This window comes from Xenopus laevis, chromosome 3S (genome assembly GCF_017654675.1).
Source record: "Xenopus laevis strain J_2021 chromosome 3S, Xenopus_laevis_v10.1, whole genome shotgun sequence".
NCBI classification, from domain to species: Eukaryota; Metazoa; Chordata; class Amphibia; order Anura; family Pipidae; genus Xenopus; species Xenopus laevis.
The window spans coordinates 119568225-119593229 of record NC_054376.1 but is presented as its reverse complement, the minus strand read 5'-3'; the positions used below and the strand labels follow the sequence as shown (position 1 = coordinate 119593229).

General features: G+C 38.6%; 1 protein-coding gene across 1 annotated transcript in view; it reads right to left on the bottom strand.

Moving 5' to 3' along the window:
* diaph1.S (diaphanous related formin 1 S homeolog) overlaps positions 1–25005 on the bottom strand; it is a 172559-nt gene that overhangs the window by 93219 nt on the left and 54335 nt on the right. The window contains exons 6-15 of the mRNA XM_041588777.1: positions 24803–24880; positions 22635–22698; positions 20166–20305; positions 18960–19068; positions 16388–16498; positions 13955–14073; positions 10632–10748; positions 8599–8714; positions 7221–7285; positions 3902–4081 (exon numbers count right to left, since the gene is read on the bottom strand). Of these exons, the coding sequence (XP_041444711.1) occupies positions 3902–4081; positions 7221–7285; positions 8599–8714; positions 10632–10748; positions 13955–14073; positions 16388–16498; positions 18960–19068; positions 20166–20305; positions 22635–22698; positions 24803–24880 (1099 nt within the window). The remainder of the gene's footprint in view (positions 1–3901; positions 4082–7220; positions 7286–8598; positions 8715–10631; positions 10749–13954; positions 14074–16387; positions 16499–18959; positions 19069–20165; positions 20306–22634; positions 22699–24802; positions 24881–25005) is intronic.

Sequence of the window (25005 nt, the reverse complement as noted above, 5' to 3'; positions counted from 1 at the left end):
TTTTAAATATATTTTTCTCATTTCCCTTCACCAACTTAGACTATTTTGTGCAGATCCATCACATAAAATAAGAGTAAGAAACTTTAAAATTATAGGTTGGACTGTAACAAAATAAGTAAAAAGCCAAGGGGGTGAATACATTTGCAGGGCATTGTAAATGGACACCTAATTCAGCACAACAGGAAAGTCCCCTTTCCCAGTTCAGACAGTGGCAATTCTTATAGGCTTAAAGAAATTATGCTTATGGCAAACATGGCATTTTGTTCTCTGTATTTTCCGCTCTGTTCAAACGCCCTCTCACTTGCAATTAACTAATGTTGAAATTGTGTGGCAGTGTGGACCCGGTGATTTTGCACAACCTCTTGAAAACAAAGGCAAAAATTATAAGATGAAATACCTGAACCCCGAGAAAGGTGCCATCTGCAAACTTTATTAAAATATGCCCTTAAATGGTTAGTAGGTATAGCTCACTGTTCTAAAGGTGTTCCCTGGACAGGACTTGAGCTGATCATACATTTTGCCTGCTGTTTTTAATAGTAAAATGCATGGCCTTAATTTATTTGTTGAACTAGAGAAAATTAAAGTACCTTCACTTTCAAAATTCCTGGTTCTTCACAGCAACAGCATGAAAGGGAAGGGGGATGGATAAGTTCAGCTATGCATGGATAGGCCCCTGTAACTAATTTGTTTATGTAAGCCAGAGGCGACAACAACATCTAGTAGGGACTAATTTGTTTACACAGAGGTCATTATCTCTACTTAAAAGGATACTGTCACGGAAAAACATGTTTTTTTCCAAAACACATCAGTTAATAGTACTACTACAGCAGACTTCTGCACTGAAATCCAGTTCTCAAAAGAGCAAACCTTTTTTTTATATTTTTTTATATTTAATGTTAGACATATGTGAGTTTCCCAGCTGCCCCCAGTACTGTGACTTGTGCCTGCACTTTAGGATGGAACTACTTTCTGGCAGGCTGTTATTTCTCCTACTTAATGTAACTGAATCAGTCTCAGTGGGACTTAGCTTTTACTATTGAGTGTTGTTCCTTGATCTACCAGGCAGCTGTTATCTTGTGTTAGGGAGCTGTTATCTGGTTACCTTCCCATTGTTCTGTTGTTAGGCTGCTGGGGGGAAAGGGAGGGGGTGATATCACTCCAACTTGCAGTACAGCAGTAAAGAGTGATTGAAGTTTATCAGCGCACAAGTCACATGACTGGGGGCAGCTGGGAAACTGACAATATGTCTAGCCCCATGTCAGATTTCAAAATTGAATATAAAAAAATCTGTTTGCTCTTTTGAGAAATGGATTTCAGTTCAGAATTCTGCTGGAGCAGCACTATTAACTGATGCGTTTTTTTAAAAAAAAACATGTTTTCCCATGACAGTATCCCTTTAAACTAAGTTATATACTCCCTTATAAGTTAGCAGTGGCGTAACTATAGAGGAAGCGGCTGCAGGGGGGCCCAGAAGGTATGGGGGTCCCATAAGGCCCTAATTCATATACTGTTTCAATAAATATTGGTAAAACAAGTAAAACCCTAAACATTTTTGGGGCCTGAGAAATAATTTGCTGTGGGCCCAGTAATATCTAGTTATGCCACTGTAAAGCTGGCCACAGACGCAAAGATCCGGTCGTACGAATCTTCGGGGCTAGACATATTGTCAGTTAAATGCAGGAAGGGAATAGTTTGAGTTTACTCTACTCTGGCCTTGATATAAAGAGATAGTTATAAGTATATGTAATGTTCTTCTTGCAGATCAGCCATAAATGCATTAGCATATTCAGATATCATGCAGGCTTTCCTGTGCCAAACCATTAGTTCCAAGTGCATTCCATTGCCGAGAAGGCGTTTAAGCTTTTTAAGCTCTAAAAGCAATGCACATTTACTGTAATCTTCCACAACCCAACTTCACATTTTTGAACGCTACATTTCACATTCTACCCGTCTGAAATTGAGACAGGACATTATAGTTAAAGTACTTGCCCGTTCTGCATCATTGGGCTAAAAGCAGCTGCTCTAATTTATGCACACACACAGTATACACAGGCAAATAGAAAATGATGTTATTGTTCTGGTTTATCACGGATGTTGCAGCAAGCTAATCTGTCTCAGCCATACTGAAAAGAGAATTTCTTAATTAACTTCCTTCCTCATTTGCATCACTCTGCTTGTGAAGTTTTAAACCAGTTTCAACAATAATTTAACAGTTCTGATACGCCAATATGCAACTAAAGTTTGTGGATTGCTTATTCTTAGGGCAGAGACACACGAGGACTCAAGGAGATTTAGTCACCTCTTCTTCGGCGGCGACTAATCTCCACGAAAAGCCTTCCCAATCGAAATCGCCAGCAGGATGGCAGTCGGAGCACTTTGTTTTCCGAAGACGCCAAAAGCTTCCTTGTGAGGCATCTTCGGAAGATGAAGAGCTCTGACTGCCGTCCCGCCGGTGATTTCGATTCTACCCGGCGGGAAGGCAGTTTGGGGAGTTTAGTCACCCAGAGAAGAGGCGATTTGTCACCAGGCGACTAAATCTCCCCATATCGTTTCATGTGTCTCTGCCCTTACTCTCAACGGAGAGGTTTTGTTACTGTGACAGAATACAATTATTGTAAGAATATATTACCCATACTGTACTAAATATTACCCTTTGGTTGAATAAACAATGGGTCGCATTTATAAACACTGCGCAAATTTGCACCTGGGCAGTAAATCATAGCAACCAATCAGTGATTAGCTTTTTTTTATGGCCAGCTGCAAGTTGAACACCGAGGGTAAACATCTGATTGGTTGCAAATTTGCCCAGTGTTTATAAATTAGGGATGCACCGAATCCTGGTATTTAGCCAAGATTCGGCCATTTTCAGCTGGATTCGTATTTGGCCAAATCCTTGTGCCTGGCCGGACTGAATCCTTAAAATCATGTGACTTTTCGTCAAACAAAATAAGGAAGTAAAAATATGTTTAGCCACGCACTTTGCACACGAATTCAGTTCAGTATTCGGCCGAATCTTTCAACAAGGATTCGGGGGTTCGGCCGAATCTGAAAAACTGGATTCGGTGCATCCCTATTATAAAGGCGACTCATTGTTTAATAATAAATGCCCCCCACCGTTCTGAATGTATAACTGGGCCTTTTTTCATTTTGTTTTATTTATTCTTTTTATCCCTTACACTCTGCTACAATGGGCCTTTCCAACCTTCTGGCCATAAACCACCGCTAACCTTTCTCCACCTCTTCCTTAAGGGGGACCTGTCGCCCTGGGAAATAATTCCAAATTATTTTCTATCATGTTAGTTGAGCAAAATAAAATGTACTGACACTGCATTTATTATTTACATTTTGTTTCCTTTGGTTTTGGAATTACACAATCACAGCAAGCAGGCAGGAGCCATTTTTTGGACACTGTTATTAAGACAAATTGTGTATCACCCCCCTTATGTATGCTTCAGAATGGGGGACCTAAAGACCATGCACAGTACCCTACCAAATTATAGAGTATTAGGAGGGAGGAGGAATGTGTGGAGGGCAGTGACATGTAGGAAGTGCTAAATAGAAAGTGAAAGTAATTGTTTGCCCCACCTCTATGCTTCTGGCATAGAGGCGGAGCAGGTAATATTTGATTGACAGCTCAGATATTTATGATGGATGCTTTAATGAAAAAAAAGAATTTGGGTTCCATGCTTAATTTGCAAATTACTTTTATTATACAACTTTTTATGTGTAGGTGAAAGGTCCACTTTAAGGCTACACCTACCTTCTGATTGTGCCAATACCTCATTACTGATTGTAATCCCCTCCTAATTATCCAGTTATGCAATGAGCAATCATAACTAACTATGAACTGAGATTACGATCATGGGCATGGACGTTCCGTTAAGTCTTACAGAAGGGTTACCTTCTCTTCAAGCTGGGTGAGTTCTGTCTCCAGTTTTTGCTTGTCAGCAACGATCTGTTGCTTTTCGGAACCTAAAGCTTCTTTCTCCCCCTGCAGCTCTGTTATTTTCAGTTCCAAATCATTCTCTTTGGCTTTCATTTCCACCTGGAGCTCATGGCGTGCGGTTAGCTCTAGATCCAACTGTGCAAAACAGAAAGGCAGATTAGTAAAAACACTGTAAGAAACCAAAGGAACACAAAATGCAGCGTAAGCAGTAAATTTTGTGTTGAAAAAAAAAAAGATGTAGTAATACAGGTATGGGATCTGTTATCCGGAGACCCGTTATCCAGAAAGCTCCGAAGTACAGGATGACCGTCTCCCATAGACTCCACTATAATCAAATAATTAAATTTTTTAAAAATTATTTCCTTTTTCTATGTAACAAAACAGCACCTTGTACTTGATCCCGGCTGAGCTATAATTAATCCCTATTAAAGGCAAAACCCATTGGGTTTATTTCATGTTTATAAGATTTTTTTTTCAGTAGCGATGGGCAAATGTATTTGCCAGCCATGGATTCGCGGCTAAATTACGAATTTCGCCATGTGTGAATTTTTACACAAAACTGCAGCAGACATTTGGTGTGGTTATTCAAAATTTTTATCTCATATTGGAGTTCTTTTTGAACTAGCACACTTGTGTGTTACTTGCTATGTGATTTTGATCCTGCAGGAAAGTAGCAGTCATGTTATTATTCCCTTGCTGTTTTTTGTGAAACATCTAATAAAACATTTGAAACACAAAAATAAAGAATAAAACGCCCATTGACTTTAATGCATTTGGACAGAAATAGACCGCCATAAAAAAACGTCCATTGAGTAAGTAAAATTGTTCCGTAAAAAAAGTTGCATGTAACAACGCCCATTGACTTCAAATTTTTTTTGCCATTTTGAGAATTTTCCGGCGAGAAGGGACAGATTCGCTCATCACTAGTATAGAGATCCAAATTGCAGAAAGATGCCTTATCCCAAGAATTCTGTATAACAGATTCCATACCTGTACAAGTTTACCAGGTGAAAAACTGTGGACACTTAAAAAATAAAGCTAGAAGACCTGCACTGACTGCATTTAATGAAATGCAATTAGTTTGCAATCAGCGCATTCCAGCAACTTGCATTTTATTACCAGTCTCCCAGGTTTTTTAAATAATCGGTAAAACAAAAAACTAATATAAATATGAATTAGTATAGAATGGAGGCAATAAGGGCTACTTCGACCTTCGACTACGGCTTCGACTTCGAATCAAAGGATTCGAACTAAAAATCGTTCGACTATTCGACCATTCGATAGTAGAAGTACTGTCTCTTTAAGAAAAAACTTCAACCCCTAGTTCGCCATCTAAAACCTACAGAACTCAATGTGAGCCTATGGGGAAGGTCCCCATAGGCTTTCCTAAGTTTTTTTGGTCGAAGGATGATCGTTCGATCAAACTATTTGCGCTAAAATCCTTCGACTTCGATATTCGAAGTCAAAGGATTTTAATTCCCAGTTGAATATCAAGGGTTAATTAACCCTCGATATTCGACCCTTGGTGAATCGGCCCCTTAGGGTTGCCACCTTTTCTTAGAAATTTTACCGGCCGGTGGGGGGTGGGAACAAAAGGGTTCAAGAGGAGGGTTGTGGGTGCACTCCTAAGGCCATATAAAAACATATTTAAATACAATAATCCCCTGTCTAAAAAAAGAAAAACAGGGTTTTTTGTTACAAAGTTATGATCATAAAATTGGTAAGCCTCCATACCACGTCAAGGTAAACCCCATACGGCGGTCCCTAACCTGTTTACCTGTGATCAAAATATAAAACCTTGGTTTCAATTATAGTCTCTTCACAATCACATTTTATTTTTTTTAAAAAATGGGCGTTGGTCTGGGCAGTCTCCCCTTCAAAAGCCGCATATGCAGGTGGCGGGGGAGGATCAAGTCCACAGATTGAAACCAAGGTTTTATATTTTGATCACAGGTAAACAGGTTAGGGACCGCTGTATGGGGTTTACCTTGACGTGGTATGGGGGCTTACTGTTTTTCTTTTTTTAGACGGGATTATTGTATTTAAATATGTTTTTATATGGCCTTAGGAGTGCACCCACAACCCTCTTATACCTGGGAACAAAAGGGGGCGGTCTGTGACGCAAAAGGGGCGAAGCCCGGTAAAATACCCGCTGGGTGGCAACCCTAGTGACATTTGGATCAAGTAATTAATGTATTATGGGTTTTCCCACATGGCATTCGATGCAGTGTTACACATTTGGTAAGAAACTAAATTTCAAGACTGCAGTAAGCAAACAGAAAAAAAAAACAATTTGGCCAGTACATGAGAAATATTGGAAAAGCTTCCAAACACTCCGCTGGCCATTCTAATTACATCCCAGTCACAACTTCAATTATCCCCTATCAGCCTGGGGCATGGAGACCACCCCATCAGCAGTATCGCGCTTGGGAATGAAATTTCTTGGGTGGGGCCACCCGACAGCTCAACCGCGGCACTATCTCTTCTCACGCTGACAGCTAAATTATTTTTTTTAAATTGAAAAAGTAAACATGTGAGCTCTGCACTGCAGATAAGGGTCAAAAATGCTGAGCTGCCCAAGTAATAAACATTGATGCTTTAATCCTCACCAAGTGAGGGGGAAAAAAAATAACTAAATAAACCAAAGATTATAAGGTAAAGGTGCCTGAGGCGGAACTGAACTGCAGATCAGCCAGCAATAAGCCAGCACTATGAATTTCTGAAATCTCTTTATAGTGCTCTGTTCTCTTTTTTTTATAACTGGCCAGCATGAGATGCCTTAGAGATATTATATTCCTTGCACAAAGCACATTTAAAGAGCATATTTTACACTTCTTTTGTGTTAGTTTTCTGTGTGTCCTTTCTGATAACCAAAGGTGTTAGAACACCTACAGCTTTTGACAGCCTAGGGATAAGCAACGGTGAATCCATTATAATCCACTAGTCACTTGTCAGTAGGATTGCCACCTTTTCTGGAAAAAAATACCGGTCTTCCTACATATTTACCTTTTTCCCCTATTAATAACATTGGGATCAGCCATCATTTTTACCGGCCAGGTGGCAACCCTATTTATCAGTGTTTTTTTTGAAAACTTCCCTTTAAAGGTAAAATCAACATAAAAGGGTATTACAATGTTATTCTTTACTTCTACAAATGGCAAGAATTGTAGACTCATATCATATATGTGCCTCAGTATCCCTTTCTATCCAGGGTAGAAGGTCCCTAACTGTGTTGATGAATAATTGAACCCAAAAAGATCTCCTTATTGTGTACCTTTTTCACCAGATCCCGTGCTTTTGCCTCACTTGTTTCTACTTTCTTTTTGTCAATTAAATGATCTGCAGTTTAAAAAAAAAAAAGCAACAATATATTAGAAAAAGAACGAAAAAGAAATCAGAGCTATGAAAATAATCCAGTTTCCAACAAAGCAATTTTCTTTTTTATTAGGTATATGACCAAATCAACATGGCTCGTTTTTCTGCACAATTACAACATAATGTAAAAAGTTATAATATAGTGGCCCCCTTAAATGTGAGAAGCAACCAGCCTGTGGTTGAACCTCTTTTTAAAGGGATACTGTCATGGGAAAACATGTTTTTTTTCAAAACACATCAGTTAATAGTGCTGATCCAGCAGAATTCTGCACTGAAATCCATTTCTCAAAAGAGCAAATACATTTTTTTATATTTCATTTTTAAATTTGTCATGGGCTAGACATATTGTCAGTTTCCCAGCTGCCCCCAGTCATGTGACTTGAGCTCTGATAAACTTCAGTCACTCTTTACTGCTGTACTGCAAGTTGGAGTGATATCACCCCCCTTCCTTCCCCCCCCCAGCAGCCTAACAACAGAACAATGGGAAGGTAACCAGATAGCAGCTCCCTAACACAAGATAACAGCTGCCCTGCCTGGTAGATCTAAGAACTACATTCAATAGTAAAATCCAGGTCCCACTGAGACACATTCAGTTACATTGAGTAGGAGAAACAACAGCCTGCTGGCTCTTTCTGAAAGCACATGACCAGGCACAATTACCTGACATGCGCCTACACACCACTATTTTAAATTAAAAAAAATACACTTGCTGGTTCAGGAATGACATTTTATATTGTAGAGTGAATTATTTGCAGTGTAAACAGTGTCATTTAGAAATAAAAACTACACCATAAAAAATCATGACAGAATCCCTTTAATGAAAAAGTGAATGAATGTGCATCAGTTGTGGAAGCCTATGCTATTTGCTAATTATAGCAAGCAGGCAGGAGCCATTTTGTGGACACTGTTATTAAGACAAGCCTTGTATCATCTCAGAATCTTGTTTGTGCACCAGAATGGGGGACCTGATGTCCATCCCCATGTCCTGACTACACAATTAAATGGTAAAGAGAGAGGGGGAATGTGGGGAGAGCAGTGACATCCAGGAAGTGCTGAATTGAAAGTGAAAGTAACTGCCTAAGGCATAGAGGAGTGGCAGACAATATTTGATTGACAGCTGAGATTTTTAGATGAGCTTACAACAGCTATGAATGCTTTAATAAAAAATAGAAATTGGATTTCATGTTTAATTTGAAAAGGACTTTTATTTTATTTTATGCAGATTTTTGTGTCTGGGTGACAGGTCCACTTTAATTTAAAAATCCACTAGCACTTACCAATCAGATTTTCAATTTCGACGTTTACATGCTTGCATCTGAAGTCTGGATCAGCACCGTTTCTTTGAAGGATTATCTGTGCTATAACTTCATCTATCAATTTATAGTATTGTGGCCTATGGGAAACAGAGGCAAGTAATTACAACCTATGAAACCTTGCATAGTAACAAAGTAGGACCTCAGCCCAGTCAGAAGCCTTATGCAAATCCTTGACGGTTGAAAACTCAAGATTTTTTCAAATGTTTGCCAGAAAACCATAAACTCTTCAGATTATTGCTCGTAACCCAGCGCAGATCAGGATATCTTCGGGACTTCTGCCATTGACTTCTACATGAACTAGGCAGGTCTCAGTTTGAGTACTTTTCTATTCTGACTTTTAACACCATCTGTGTTAATAAATTCTGAAAAATTCTAGGTTTTTTTTCCACAAAGAATTTGGATTTTATGGTAAAAAAAACTTTCGAGTTTTTGGCATTCGGACTTTTTTTTCCACAAAGAATTTGGATTTTATGGTAAAAAAAACTTTCGAGTTTTTGGCATTCTGACTTTAAATAACCCATGCAGTGTTAAAAATAGCTGGTGGTCATATAGATATATAAAGCACACTTAGGGGCAGATTTACATATGGTCGAATTTCGATGGTTAATTAACCCTCGATATTTAACTGCCGAATGTAAATCATTCGACTTCGAATATCGAAGGATTTACCGCAAATAGTTTGATCGAACAAACAATCGGAAGGATTTTAATCCATCTATCAAACGATTTTCCTTCGTCCTAAAAATTGTTAGAAAGCCTATGCTAGGCTAACATTTCACCTCGGTAGGTTTTAGGCGGCGAAGTAGGGGGTCAAAGTTTTTTTTAAAGAGACAGTACTTCGACTATCGAATGGTCGAATATTCAAATGATTTTTAGTTTGAATTGGTTCGATTCTAAGTCGTAGTCGCCAATTCGATAGTCGAAGTAGCCAAAAAAACATTCGAAATTCGAAGTTTTTTTTATTCTATTCCTTCACTGGAGCTAAGTAAATGGGCCCCTTAAACTATTTTTCATTTCAGGTATTCCTTCTTTATATCCATTATACATCATCATATTTTGTGTGCGTGCCAACAATGGTCTTGTTTCTAATTACTTTGTTGTGTGCTGGATAATGAGTGTACAGTTCAGATTGGAGTTATCTGTATGTATGGAGCCTACATGTATCTGCATGTTCTATGTTCTTTCATATACTTCAATTCTAATTTTTAAATCTAAATAAAACATGAAGTAAGCAGTTTCTTCAAATAAAATGGTATAATAAGCTTGATACACTTTGCACTAGGCTATATATTTACACACTTAACCCCCCAACATAAAAAAAAGTTATGTTAAAAGCAGGCACAAATGAAGAGCCTACAGACAGATGTGGAATACAAATGACATCTACTGGTAACTAAAATAACTACATGCTAAGGAACACAGCTTTCAAACCAGTTACAATAGCTTTACCAGTAATGTTTCATTTACAAAGGCATCAAGATGTTTACCTTACAACAATAGCAATTGCAAAAACCTACCTTGTTTGTGCTAACATTAAAAGTGTTGAGTATTGTACAGCCAACGCTTTGTAGACTATAATACAGCAATGTATTATTCTATCATGAATGCAGCACCTGGGGCTTAGGTTTGAATCCAGCCAAAATACTTTATGTTTGTTCCTCCTGCTCTTGTGCCTGTTACTACTATGGTTTCCTCCCACACTCCAAAGACATTCAGGCAGGTTGACTGGTTCCTAATAAAACTGAACGCTTTGTGCATGAATAGGATCTCTCCACTGGGAAACAAACAGATAGACTCTTGTATAATCTCTGTAAAAGTGCCACGGACTATGTTGGCGTGATCTAACAATTTCTACCTTAGCACCCTCCTTCTCCATTTATATCCCCTGATCATAACAATATCACATGTACAATAAGGCCACGACAGCTTATGTCAACTGCATAATAATGCTGGTAAACAGAACTACTGTTGCTCTGTTTTGAATAGAGCCCTACCTGGCATCGTAATCGTTTCTAATTAGTAGAAGATGTTGGAGGATGGAAAGAAACAATGGTTCTGCGGAAGAGTCCTTGACGGTATTCAGCAAGACTTGGAAAACATCACTGAAGTCAGTACAGTGGAGTTAAGGAGAAATAATAATTGACTGTAACACAGATACAAATATATAATTATAGAAATGGCAGCCTCCGTCAATGCACGGTCATTATACAAACTGAACATACAGTACAATAACAAAATTGGCTACAAACCTACATCACATTATATCAACTTCTCTTATGGCGCATAGCTGCAGGGTAACTTCCAAATGCCAACAGCCCTGTAAGACAGAGCACCCCTCACCAGATATGCACCACCTCATCCTCAAAGTGCAGGATTTCGTTGATATGACCTGTACTTTGCACCCTGGAGCAGAGCACCAGTCATGACTTTACCCTGATAATGCCGGAGTAGGAGGGCAGTGGTGAGTACTAGAAATATTAAAGGTTAATTTGATCCTTACAACAATGGGGTACCCAGTTCTCAAAGCACCACTTAGTAGGGTGACACTTCCTCTGGGTCCTCCTTCTAAACTGGCTGAAAAAAGTAGTGAAAGATTTTACTATAAGGCTCTAATCACTCATCAGCAGTAACAAACTATAATACACAAAAGCCATGAATATCCTGTAAATTATATCCTTATAAACGGTGAGTTCTGATGTCATCAGTTATAAATGGTGAGTTCTGATGTCATTTCTGTCACATGACTCATTGAAATTTGTGTATTATAATAAATAAAGTTCCCCCAGTTGCAAAATATGAGGATATTAGAAGTTACCTCGGAGTTCCATGACCTGTATAAAAGGTCATGAAACTCCTTGGTATCTTATAATATCCTTATATTTTACAAGAGGGGGTACTTTATTCACTATATATTATACAAAAAAAAACGTAGGTAGGTGATATTATGGGTCTGATTATGGGAACAAAATATATAAACTAAACTCCTTTGAAAAGCTATATTTAAAGCCAAATGTCTGGTTACTAAATTATTTTTCATTCCATTAAAGTGTGAGGCTTTCCAGGTGGAAAAAAGATATATGTGCTATGCCACTGTGAGATATATTTAAACTGCAAACATGTATTTCTCTCACTTTTATCATATCCCTACTTTTTTACCATACCTAACGAATAGTCATTTTCACTAAGCTGGATAGAAACACTTGACTTGAGTGGTCTGCGACAAATCGCCTCTTCTTCGAGCGACTAATCTCCCCGACAAGCCTTCCCGCCGGCTAGAATCTAAATCGCCGGCGGGATGGCACTGGGATCGCTTAGTTTTCCGAAGTTCCCTCACAACGAAACTTCAGACGACTTCGGAAAATGAAGCGCTCCGAATGCCATCCCGCCGGCGATTTCGATTCTTGCCGACGGGAAGGCGGGCGACTAAATCTCCTCCAATCTTAGCGTGTGCCCTTACCCTTAAAGTCATATTTTGTGTGGAGTCTTTGTGGAAGGTCAATTTAACAAACAAACTTTGTTTGTGTGCAACAAAATGTTAATTTTAGGGCATAATGTTTATGTGCCCAATCAGTTTACTAAAATATCAAAGTTCGTATGTCAGTGCAGTGTTATTAACAGTTTTTAAACTACTGAAGGGAACATAGTAACATAGTAACATAGTAACATAGTAAGTAAGGTTGAAAAAAGACACATGTCCATCGAGTTCAACCTTTTTTTTTTTTTTTTTTGTTTATTAACTACCTATCTGCCAGTTGATCCAGAGGAAGGCAAAAACCCCATCTGAAGCCTCTCCAATTTGCCTTAGAGGGGGAAAAATTCCTTCCTGACTCCAAAATGGCAATCGGACTAGTCCCTGGATCAACTTGGACTATGAGCTATTTCCCATAACCCTGTATTCCCTTACTTGCTAAAAAGCCATCCAACCCCTTCTTAAAGCTATCTAATGTATCAGCCTGTACAACTGATTCAGGGAGAGAATTCCACATCTTCACAGCTCTCACTGTAAAAAACCCCTTCCGAATATTTAGGTGGAACCTCTTTTCTTCTAATCGGAATGGGTGACCTCGTGTCAGCTGGAAAGACCTACTGGTAAATAAAGCATTAGAGAGATTGTTATATGATCCCCTTATATATTTATACATAGTCATCATATCACCCCTTAAGCGCCTCTTCTCCAGCGTGAACATCCCCAATTTGGCGAGTCTTTCCTCATAGCTAAGATTTTCGATACCTTTTACCAGCTTAGTTGCCCTTCTCTGTACCCTCTCTAATACAATAATGTCCTGTTTGAGTGATGGAGACCAAAACTGTACGGCATATTCTAGATGGGGCCTTACCAGTGCTCTATACAGTGGAAGAATGACCCCCTCCTCCAGTGAATCAATGCCATTTTAATACAGCTCAAGACCTTATTTGCCCTTGATGCTGCTGACTGGCATTGCTTGCTACAGCCAAGTTTATCATCTACAAGGACTCCAAGGTCCTTTTCCATAATGGATTTGCCTAGTGCAGTCCCATTAAGGGTATAAGTGGCTTGGATATATAACTTTACTGAATACAGTGAGCACAGAGGTTAAAGGGATCCTGTCATCGGAAAACATGTTTTTTTTAAAACGCATCAGTTAATAGTGCTGCTCCAGCAGAATTCTGCGCTGAAATCCATTTCTCAAAAGATCAAACAGATTTTTTGATATTCAGTTTTGAAGTCTGACATGGGGCTAGACATTTTGTCAATTTCCCAGCTGCCCCTGGTCATGTGACTTGTGCCTGCACTTTAGGAGAGAAATGCTTTCTGGCAGGCTACTGTTTTTCCTTCTCAATGTAACGGAATGTGTCTCAGTGGGACATGGGTTTTTACTATTGAGTGTTGTTCTTAGATCTACGAGGCAGCTGTTATCTTGTGTTAGGGAGCTGCTATCTGGTTACCTTCCCATTGTTCTTTTGTTTGGCTGCTATGGGGAAAAGGGAGGGGGTGATATCACTCCAACTTGCAGTACAGCAGTAAAGAGAGATTGAAGTTTATTAGAGCACAAGTCACATGACTTGGGGCAGCTGGGAAATTGACAAAATGTCTAGCCCCATGTCAGATTTCAAAATTGAATATAAAAAAATCTGTTTGCTCTTTTGAGAAATGGATTTCAGTGCAGAATTCTGCTGGAGCAGCACTATTAACTGATTCATTTTGAAAAAACATTTTTCCCATGACAGTATCCCTTTAAAGATACTCTCTCCAATATTTGACTGGTCTTTAAAAAAATAAAAGAAATCTGTAATTCAGTAACAAAGAAGCCATTGCGTGCATGTCACAAAAGGATATTCCATTTCAATGCGGATGTCATCCAAACGTCCTCGCAAGTCATCAGAATCAAGTTCAGAATGCTCTTCAAAAATAGCAACTTGCACCTTCAGGTCTTCGTTTTCAGTATTATGTAATTCCTGAAGACAGAACGGCAATTTTTTGATTAATTGCAAACAATTCATTAAGAAGTTCGAACGGCCTACAAAGTTTTCCTAATCTGTTAATGTAAAGTGTTTCTTTGGAACGGCACATTTTTAATGCTTTGTAGGTAAGTATAACTTTCATTTACTGTGTACAATGATTCAATCACAATGATTTCAATTTAGTTTTAAGAAATTGGAGCAAAAGACTGCAGTAAAGCAATTTTAAACAGAGATAAAATGCACCATCATGCAGTGATCACTGAGCTTTGTTAGGTGCAAAGAATGCCTGTGACATTATAACAATATGGCGGCACAGCATTCAGAGTAAGGGCAAAGACACACATGGAGATTTGGGGAGATAAGTCGCCCGGCGACAAATAGCCTCTTCTTCAGGCTACTAATCTCCCCAAACTGCCTCCCTGACAACTAGAATCTAAATCGCTGGCAGGATGGCAATCGAAGTGCTTCATTTCCCGAAGTCACACAAAGTTTCCTCTTGAGGCAACTTCAATCGACTTTGGAGAACAAATCTCCCCTGGTGATTTTCATTCTAGCCATCGGGAAGGAAGGGGAGGCAGTTCAGGGAGATTAGTTGCCCGAAGAAGAGGCGGTTTGTTGCCGGACAACTAAATCTCCCCGAATATCCACGTGTGTCTCTGCCCTAAAAATTACCCCAACCTGGTGCATTTTTAGAAGAAGTGTGTTGGACTGGCATACAGACTTGGCACCCCCAGGAGAGCTTATCTTTAGTTCTCCTTATTGGTTTATCTCACCACAATCGTATCTGCATTTAGGATAGACCATTATGAGCATTAGGGTGGTGGCACATGGGGAGATTAGTCGACAAGCATCAAATCTTTGCTACTGCGGGCGACTAATCTCCCCAAAATGCCTTCCTGCCAGAAATATTGCGAATCACCGGCAGGATGGCATATATGTCAAAGTTTCCTCGTGAGGCAAATTTGGGCGTCTACCAAAGCGATACGTTTGCCATCCCACCAGCTATTCGCATTCTTGCCAGCAGGAAGGCATTTCCGGGGGGAGATTAGTTGCCTGCAGTAGCGGAGATTTGTGGCTTGGTGACTAATCTCCCCATATGCCACCACCTCACAAGGAAACTTCGGGCAGCATGTGCTTTAGCGCAGTCGACTTTTCATTATAGCAGACGGAAAGACGCGCAAAGGCAGTTCTAATCTAATAGATTGAATGTTTATGTGGCCTTGTGCATACTTCTTGTATTTTATATTAGCTTATATGTAAGCAGTGATAAGGGCTATTGCATTTAAAACAAAAATATGGACATGTACTGTGGAAAATTTAGTCATGAACACAGTTTTAAATAAAGTTAATGCATACAGCTATGTGTAATACTAAATATCCTATAAATGTTAAGTTAGCTTCATAAAAATATTTGCTATCATAAAGCAGGTACAATATAAAGCAAAGTTATCTTGTCTTCACAGGAATACTGTTTTGGGAAAAAATGTTTTTGCAAAACTCATCAGTTAATAGTGCTGCTCCAGTAGACTTCTGCACTGAAATCCATTTCTCAAAAGAGCAAACAGATTTTTTTTTATTTAATTTTGAAATCTGACATGAGGCTAGACATATTGTCAGTTTCCCAGCTGCCCCCAGTCATGCGACTTGTGCTCTGATAAACTTCAGTCACTCTTTACTGCTGTACTGCAAGTTGAAGTGATATCAACCCCCCCCTTTCCCCCCCAGCAGCCTAACAACAGAACAATGGGAAGGTAACCAGATAGGTTAAAAAATACACTTGCTGGTTCATGAATGAAATTTTATATTGTAGAGTGAATTATTTGCAGGGTAAACAGTGTCATTTAGAACTAGAAACTACATCATAAAAGTAAAACAGTTTGATTTTTTTTATAGGTATTTTATAAGGATTCGGTTCGGGATTCTGCCTTTTTTATCAGGATTTGGCCGAATCCTTCTGCATGGCTGAACCAAATCCGAATTTGCATATGCAAATTAGGGGCGGAAGGGAAATCATGTGACTTTTTGTCATAAAACAAGGAAGTAAAAAAATGTTTTCCCCTTCCCATCCCTAATTTTCATATGCAAATTAGGATTCCGATTAAGTTCGGTATTCGGCCAAATCTTTTGCGAAGGATTCGGGGGTTCAGCCGTCCAAAATAGTGGATTCGGGCATCCCTATTTTTTAGCTCAATATTAGCGCACCAGAATGCTGGATATATTGGATTTTGAAACAATAAGCCATTCTAGAACTTTAACAAATTTTGAAAAAGAAAGCACATGAACCAGGTGCCTTTAAAATCACTCCTACCTTTAGGAGCTTGTTCAGTCCTGAGCGCATCAGTTCACTTCGGATGTGAACTCGGTAATCTAACTCTTCTCCTTGGCTGATCAATGCATTGATTAGTTGCATACAGCTCACCTAATGAAGAGAAAATTGCAAAGATCGCCATTACAAACAATTTCAAACAACTGCCAGCAATCCCAAAAATAATCATTTTAAAACCAAGAGGTATAAGGCTGCAAAGATTTACTTTTTCAGATAAGATAAAACATAATACTGAAATACTGAAATTAAACGCTGAAAGTCAGAGCGGCATTGTATTTCATCGAAGTAGTATTTAATGACTTTAATTCATACTTTATTTAAAGAGGTTGTAATCCCTTTTACTAAAACGAATTTAGCAAATTCATAAAAATTATTGGCAGAGTGTATAGAAAATTGGGTTTCAATGATATTCGCTTCTGTCAAAGATATGTGTTTGTACATAAGTTAAGCAGTGTGCAGGCGAATAGGAACTAGATGTTTCCGAAGTGCTTACATGAGCACTTTGTTTTTATTTTAATACATCTTAACAATGTGTTGCCGTCCCTACTTGGTCCAAAACCTTGAAGAATACAGAGAAGACAAGGTCACAGTTCAAACTGTCAGATGTATGGTGAGAAAAGGAAGCTAAATATTGTTTTATATATAACTCAAGGTAGTTTGTGATAAATGGAAATAGAAAAAACACTCACGGCTCTATCCGAGTGAATTAAATTTCACCTATATGGCAATTATAAGCCAAATGGGCAAAAAACTCACCCGGTGATAAAATTGACTTGGGTGCAACGCGTGAAGTCCGTCTCTTAAGGGTGAGATTTAATAAACCGTTTAATCCAAAACATGTATCTCAATCAATATGGAAATGCTTGCACTCACCGATGACGGGGGTGGCCCTTGATAAATCTGCCCCCAAATGTATGATGAACGGCTAAAAAAATCAATAACGTGGGATGGAAATGATGATGGAAGGGGTTCGAAAAGAAAATGGTGACAATGTGAACGTGAATGAAAAATCAAGGTATGTGTGGACTATTTCGTTTGAATTAACATTGATTCAAAAAAATTCATAAAAATATACCCATGTTTATTGGCTTTAGTATAGATGCTCTTATGTAAGAGTTGATGTTTCCCTCAATGAAGGGGAAGGGGGCAGTGGTATTTATTTCAATGCCTGTTATCCAACAAGTGGATGGCTTCTGTCATCCACAAATTATTAAAAGAACATCCTGCTCTAATTGGATTAACGTGTTAAAATAAATTAATGAAGTTTATGCCGTTTTTGTGAACAAATGAATTGATTCAATAATTCCCATGCCCATCTGACTGATGAACTTAAAAATGAATTAATAATGATCAAATCATTGTGTAATGCTTTATTTAATAATTGAATTATGTTGGTGCTAAATTTATGAAGCACAATTAATTTAATAATTTAATGGGTTCCATTCATATATATTTTTTTTTTTTTGTAACTTATTTTTTATTGATTTTCAGAAAAAAATAAATAAAATAGAAATAAAATACAGACATATCCAATCGGGTTAGTGACCCACATTTGCATAAGATTGCACAATACTAGCCATAGTGTTTTACACATAAACAAGTCTGTCACAAAAACAAAACAAAACAATCATACAAAGGAAAGCAACAAGAGTCTGAAAAAACAAAACAAAAAATAAGGAATGAGTCCCACAAAGTGATACTGAACACACATGAGAAAGGTGAGATAAGTGGCCCACCCCTGCAACTTCTAAGTTTTAGGCCGAATCACTCTCCACTCTGTTAGTTGTGATATAGAAAACCCAGTTACCCCAGATTCTATCATGTAGTGGTAGTGTATTACTTATTCGAGCAGTCATTTCCTCAAATCTCCTATTGTTTTCAAGCCTGAATGTAACCTCTGTAAGTGATGGGATGTCCGAAGACTTCCATTTGGAAGTGATTGCCAAACGCGCTGCCGTCGCTACCTGGTTAACCCATTTTTGGGCAGCCATTCATATATATTTTTAAAAATCTGAAAATTTAAAATCTGAAAATGTAAGAATTGAAATTCTTAACATTTGAAAGCTTCAAACCTCATACCACAAAGAATGTACAACAATGGTTTTATCAATATTTAATATTTATCTTTTTCCTTGTTATAGTTATACTTCCCGTTTGTTTATAAATTGATTCAATATTAACGATGTCCATTTCTGTAATGAAAACTTTATATGATTATGGTGTTAGGATAATGGACACTGGATTTTTGTACCATAGGGTAAAATGTTTTTAATGAGATTTATTCTTACGTCATTTCCTCTTTTGAGGTTTAAAAAGTGTAACGGTTTATTTTGAATCTGAGCCTATGACTACGTATCTTTGGATACGAAACACATCAGGACGTTTGTTTTTACCCTTGGAATAAAGATCTAATTTTTACAAACCTGGTGGTCGCAGGAGTGCGTCCACATATCTAGTTTGTGATAAAGACTTCAATACTGTCAATAAGCAACGCTTCCTTTTATCAAGAACAAATAAAAAAGGATTTTTTTTTCCCAATATACAATAGAAATACCTTCAGGGCCACGGGACTTCCAGTGCTTAACCCATCTAGAAGAGGTTTAAATCGTTCCATTTCCTCCATCTCTGCTCTTTCAGTGAGGGCTTCAAGAACCTGTTCATGCCTTAAAAAAAAAAACTTATTGGTAATTCAATTAAAATATACTGAAATTTAAGTGTAATTTAAGAGAACCTGATTCAAAGCAACATATTTCATGATAATACCGACTTGTACATGACTAAACTGCTTGTAATAGAAAGCCTGTATAATTATGTTATAACCTAAATAGTAGGGATGCACCGAATCCATTATTTTGATACGGCCGAACCCCCAAATCCTTCCCAAAAGGCTCGGCTGAACACTGAACAAATCCAAATTTGTATATGCAAATTAGGAATGGGGAAGAGAAAACATTTTTTACCTTGTTTTGCCACAAAAAGTCACGCAATTTCTCTCCCAGCCTCTAATTTGTAGGGGATTCGGATTCAGTATTCAGCAGAACCTTTCACGAAGGATTCGGGATTCGGCCGAATCCAGAATAGCGAATCCAAATCCTGCTGAAAAAGGCCGAATCCCGAACCAAATCCTGGATTCAGTGCTTCCCTACTAAATAGTAACCTAATATTTTTTCAAAAAGGAAACAGAAGTCCTTAAAGGAGAAGGAAAGGCTAAAATGAAGTAAGCTTTATCAGAAAGGTCTATATAAATACACCAGTAAACCCTCAAAGTAATACTGCTCTCAGTATTCTGTCAAAAGAAACAACTCACTTCTTTTCTTTTATTGTGTACACATGGGCTTCTGTATCAGACTTCCTGTTTTCATCTTAAACCTCTAGGGCTTGAGCATGCTCAGTTTGCTCCTCTCTCCCAACTCCCCTTCCTGCTGTAATCTGAGCCCAGGGCTTTGAGTAAACAGAAAGATACTCAGGCAGGAAGTGATGTCACACCAAGTTAATATGGCAGCTGCTATCCTAAACAAACAGAGAGCTTATAGAGCAGGTATGGTAAAGCATTCTGCAGAATAAATATAGTGTTATATCTTGCACTATTGGGGCTAATCTATTGGCAATAAACTGCTTTGGTAGCTTTCCTTCTCCTTGAATAGCTTTGTGGTACATTTTTCACTTGACTTTTATAGCTGTTTATCAAAATCAATGAAGATAATCCATGAAGGAAGCACTGAGAAAGATGCACAAGGTAATAATGGTTTGATAATCTTACATGTCCTCTGGCTGGGGGAGGATGCACAGGGCAGAAAGCAGCTTCAAAGAGTCAATCATCATCGCAGGGACAGATCGATCTACTGCTCTTGCTAACAGCAAAATCCCGTCTTCTGTGCCCAGCATTGTCTTAATTCCAAACTTAAGAGTGATTTAAAAAAAAAATCAATATTGCCTCTTGCATTCAGCTTTTTCATCGTATTAAATTATGTTTGTAAAAATAATAAAATGACCACCAAAATATCAACCAAGGCAATGGCAAGATCTCAATATCATATCTCAAGAGTAGGGCTATGGCAGCTAGGATCTAGGCACACACTGAATTCAGGTTTCAGTAGAGGCTAGGAATTGGAAGATTATCTGAAAGATACTTAACGGAATTCTCAGAGTTTGGTGGAATGAAAGGCTAAACATTGTTGCCCCGTGATTTTAATTTTCTGGAGAACGTGTTGCTTTCAGAAGCTAAAATTTTGATTGCTGAAATCAATCATGCTTTTGATTGTAATGAGTTATTTGACCAAATTCTTTGTGAAATATTTAGCTGCGTACAGATATTATTATTATTATTATTAACATGTATTTATATAGCGCCAACATATTGCGTAGCACTGTAAAGTAAATGTGATTATACAACTACATCACATGAATTACATATATAGAATATATGGAGTAACAAACATCACAATCAATACAGGTACAAAAAGGTGAGGAAGGCCCTATGCATAGGCATACAGTCTAAAGGGAAGGAAGTAATACAGAAGGTGTGGGAGTGGGCAAGATCGAATTAAGTGGGTGAGAAACGTGCTATTGTATGTGGTGTTGCATTTGGTAGTTAAGCAGAGTGAGGGTAGACTTCTCGAAAGAAGTGTGTTTTCAGAGATTTCTTGAAAGCAGAAAGGTTGGGAGAAAGTCGGACAGACCGTGGGAGAGAATTCCAGAGGAGGGGTGCAGCCCTTGCAAAGCCTTGAATGCGAGCATGTGAGGAGGTAATGAGAGAAGAATTGAGTAGCAGGTCAGTAGAGGAGCGTAGTAAGTGAGTGGGTGAGTATATAGAGATGAGTTCAGAGATGTAGGGTGGGGCAGAGTTATGAAGTGCTTTGAAAGTCAGTGTCATTAATTTGAATTTGATTCTGAAAGGTAACGGAAGCCAGTGCAGGGATTGACAGAATGGCGAGGCAGAGGAGGAGCGGTTGCTGAGGTGTATGAGCCTCACAGCAGTGTTCATTATGGACTGGAGAGGTGACAGTCTCTGGAGGGGGAGGCCAATTAAAAGAGAGTTACAGTAGTCTAGACGCGATATGATGAGAGAGTGAATAAGAATTTTGGCAGCGTCTTGGGTGATAAATGATCGTATTTTGGATATGTTGCCCCGTGATTTTAATTTTCTGGAGAACGTGTTGGTTTCAGAAGCTAAAATTTTGATTGCTGAAATCAATCATGCTTTTGATTGTAATGAGTTATTTGACCAAATTCTTTGTGAAATATTTAGCTGCGTAAAGATAAAGTAAAACCTCAATTTTAAGTACCCTGATTTTAAGTTTTCCTGCATTTCACATTTCTTATTTGCGGTCCCAGAACTATACAAATAGCGGGAGCACTTACCGACACCGCAAAGCACCGATGTGCTGCACGCAAGCCGCGATCCTGCACAGCTGATATTCATAGAGGATTTGAAGAGCACAGAGCACCAAAGGAAGCCAGCATCCATTCTTTCAAAAAATTGAAATGTATTGGTCATCATTAAAATCCAAAAACAGCGTGCCCAGATATAATAAGGGCTGCCCGTTTATGTCTGGGCACGCTGTTTTTGGATTTTAATGATGACCAATACATTTCTATTTTTTAATGAATGGATGTTGGCTTCCTTTGGTGCTTCCGTGCTCTTCAAATCCTTATTTGTGGTCCCACCAATTTATAATGCATTTCAATGAGTGCATTTCTCTGATTTTAAGTAATGTTTTCCCGGATTTTACATCAAAATTTTGTCCTGATGTACCCATAAAACGCTTTTTTGCCTCTATGAATGTTATTATTTGTGAAATAAAGAGGCTTAAAATATTAACCAGATGTATAGTTTGCCTTGGTTATGCATTTAAATAGTGAATTCCAATTAGTCGGCCCCTTATACAGTTGTGCACCAATCACTTATTTTTTTAGGTTGTGTATGTGACTGACAGAGAGTTTTGCAGATACCCCCAATAGTGCAACATTAACACTGCAATGCTTAACCCTTGTTATTAGCACAGTAAACTTTATATCTCAAAGTAAAATGGACTCCTTATATCCTTTCAAAATAGTTACTTTAACACATTTCCCTGAATTTACATTTTCCCGGATTTTACATAATTTTCTCCTCGGCCCCCCCAAAAAAGTAAAAAAAGTGCAGTGACCACTTTTTTGACAGGGAAAGACAGCTAACAGTATTGAATATACCACTGGACTGTATAAAAAAAAAAAAGAAATAACTTACATTGTTATTCATAAAAGCTTTCAGACATCGGATGATCTCATGTTCGCTTTTCGTATCCCGCATGCTATTCAATAAGGAAAAAAAAAAGAATGAAAACCACTGTCAACATATTATTTACATAAGTGCACATTTTGCATTGTCTCTATGATGGCCTTGCTTTAAGGTGGCCATACGCGATAAGATCCGCTTGTTTGGCGAGTCTACCGAAAGAGTGGATCTTTCCCCGATATGCCCACCAACGGCTGGGCGATACCGGGTTAATCTGAATGTTGCGATCAGATTATATGAAGGAAATAAACTACGATGGATCGTAGGTCCAATGCGGTCCTCGATCGCGGGAAAAATCAAACCTTGCCGATCGATATCAGGCCAGATATCGATCGGGAAGAACCAGCAGACGCCCCCACACACGGGTAGATAAGATGCAGAATCGGTCTAAAGGATCGATATCGGCAGTTTTAATCTGCCCGTGTATGGCCACCTTAATACAGGGAAGATCATCTGATTAACAGTTTTTACAGTACCACTCTCCAGAGGCTAGACTAAAAGGTAGTTGTTGATTCTGCTACTGCTGATAGAATTTAGTACACTAACGGGGGAATGTAATAAAAGTCGGTAACGGAAAAACTATTCACAATGTGAAAAGTTATGCCTTTGCGCAAACAAATTTAGCTTTGCGCGAATACCCTTCTCTCATTACCTCCTCACATGCTCGCGTTCAAGACTTTGCAAGGGCTGCACCCCTCCTCTGGAACTCTCTCCCACGCTCTGTCCGACTTTCTCCCAACCTTTCTGCTTTCAAGAAATCTCTTAACTTCTTTCGTGAAGCCTACCCTCACTCTGCTTAGCTACGAAATGCAACACCACATACAGTACCACATTTCTCACCCACTTAATTCTATCTTGCCCACTCCCACACCTTGTGTATTACTCCCCTTCCTTTAGAGTGTATGCTCTTTTACATAGGGCCTTCCTCACCTTTTGTATAATGTATGTATACCCTTGTGTGGGCAGCACAGAGCTGTGACTGCAGCCTCTTCGGATCAGTAAGTAAGAGGTGAGTTCTTCCCTAGCAGAGCGCATGCAGGAGCATGTCTTCTGCTGAAGATGTCCTAAAATACATTTCTCACCCCTAGGCTTATACTCGAGTCAATATGTTTTACAAGTTTTTGTAGGTAAAATTAGGTACCTTGGCTTATTCTCGGTCGGCTTATACTTGAGTATATACAGTAGCTTTTGCAAACCCGGAAACCGTTTAGCGGCCACTTCCGACAGTTAAAGAACGTTTGCGAATCTTATGGTTTGTAATAAATAAAACTTCTTACTGAAAAAGTCGTTATGTTTGCTCCAAAAGATTACGATTAAGCACTTCTTAAGAGTGCGCAATTAACATTCACAAGGCAATAACAGTTTAAGGAACAACAGTACATTGCGAGATGTGGATTTTTATTCTTATTGGTGCGAATTTCTTTCCGACTTTTATTACATTCCCCCGTAAGCCTTTTCAGCTACTGTCATCTGTGCTATCAGAGCAACCATCTGGCTTCTAAAAATCTCAGCTTCTCAAATAAACAGACTAATTTTGGGAAGAGATAAACTGGATTAGGTTTATGTCACCCACTGTATTTTCTCCAAGTGCAGAGAAGGCACAAATGTGGTGAAGATATCTCGTGTGCTCTGTGTACATGACTTTTGGGGGCTTGTCACAACATGTGTTTTTTAACTAATTTGCAGCACACTAGCTGCTTAAACTAAATTTAATTCCATCAGGAGGTGCAGTGGGTAGTAAATCCCTGAATTGGGTGCAGGAAGCAAGTAAGAAGGTTGCGTGTGTGTGGCGGGTCTGGGAGTTTTCTTTTTTTTTAGAAATTGGACTCGCTTAGGACTCTACTTTGACATTCATTGAACCTGTCATTGTGGACACCAGAAGGATTCCAGCAGACAATGCTTCTTTGCATTCTTAGGCCAAAATCCACCCCATGTGGCTGTAGTTACCAGAAATGTCAGGTTGCACTGGAAGTATTGTCAGTTTTCCAGTCAGCGGAGGAAGCAGCACAAGTGACATTATACTTATAGGAACAAGGCAAAGAAGAATAGAAGACCATGCAGATGCTGTGCAGCAGAATGGAACTTTTTTTTTGTCTTTATGAAGAAAAACCTGGACTTACAATGCTTGCTCATCCTGTATTCTTTTGAGAATATCTAAAAGGCACAAAAGACCCTCAACACCAAAATTCTGCACCCAGCTGTAAAAAAAATGAAGATTATAGCATTAAAACCTGCACTAAAAAAAAGCTTAAAAATGAGAAAAAGAGACAAATATATGCATAATAACAATGAAAACAGATCATTGGAAAATCTTTTTTTTTTT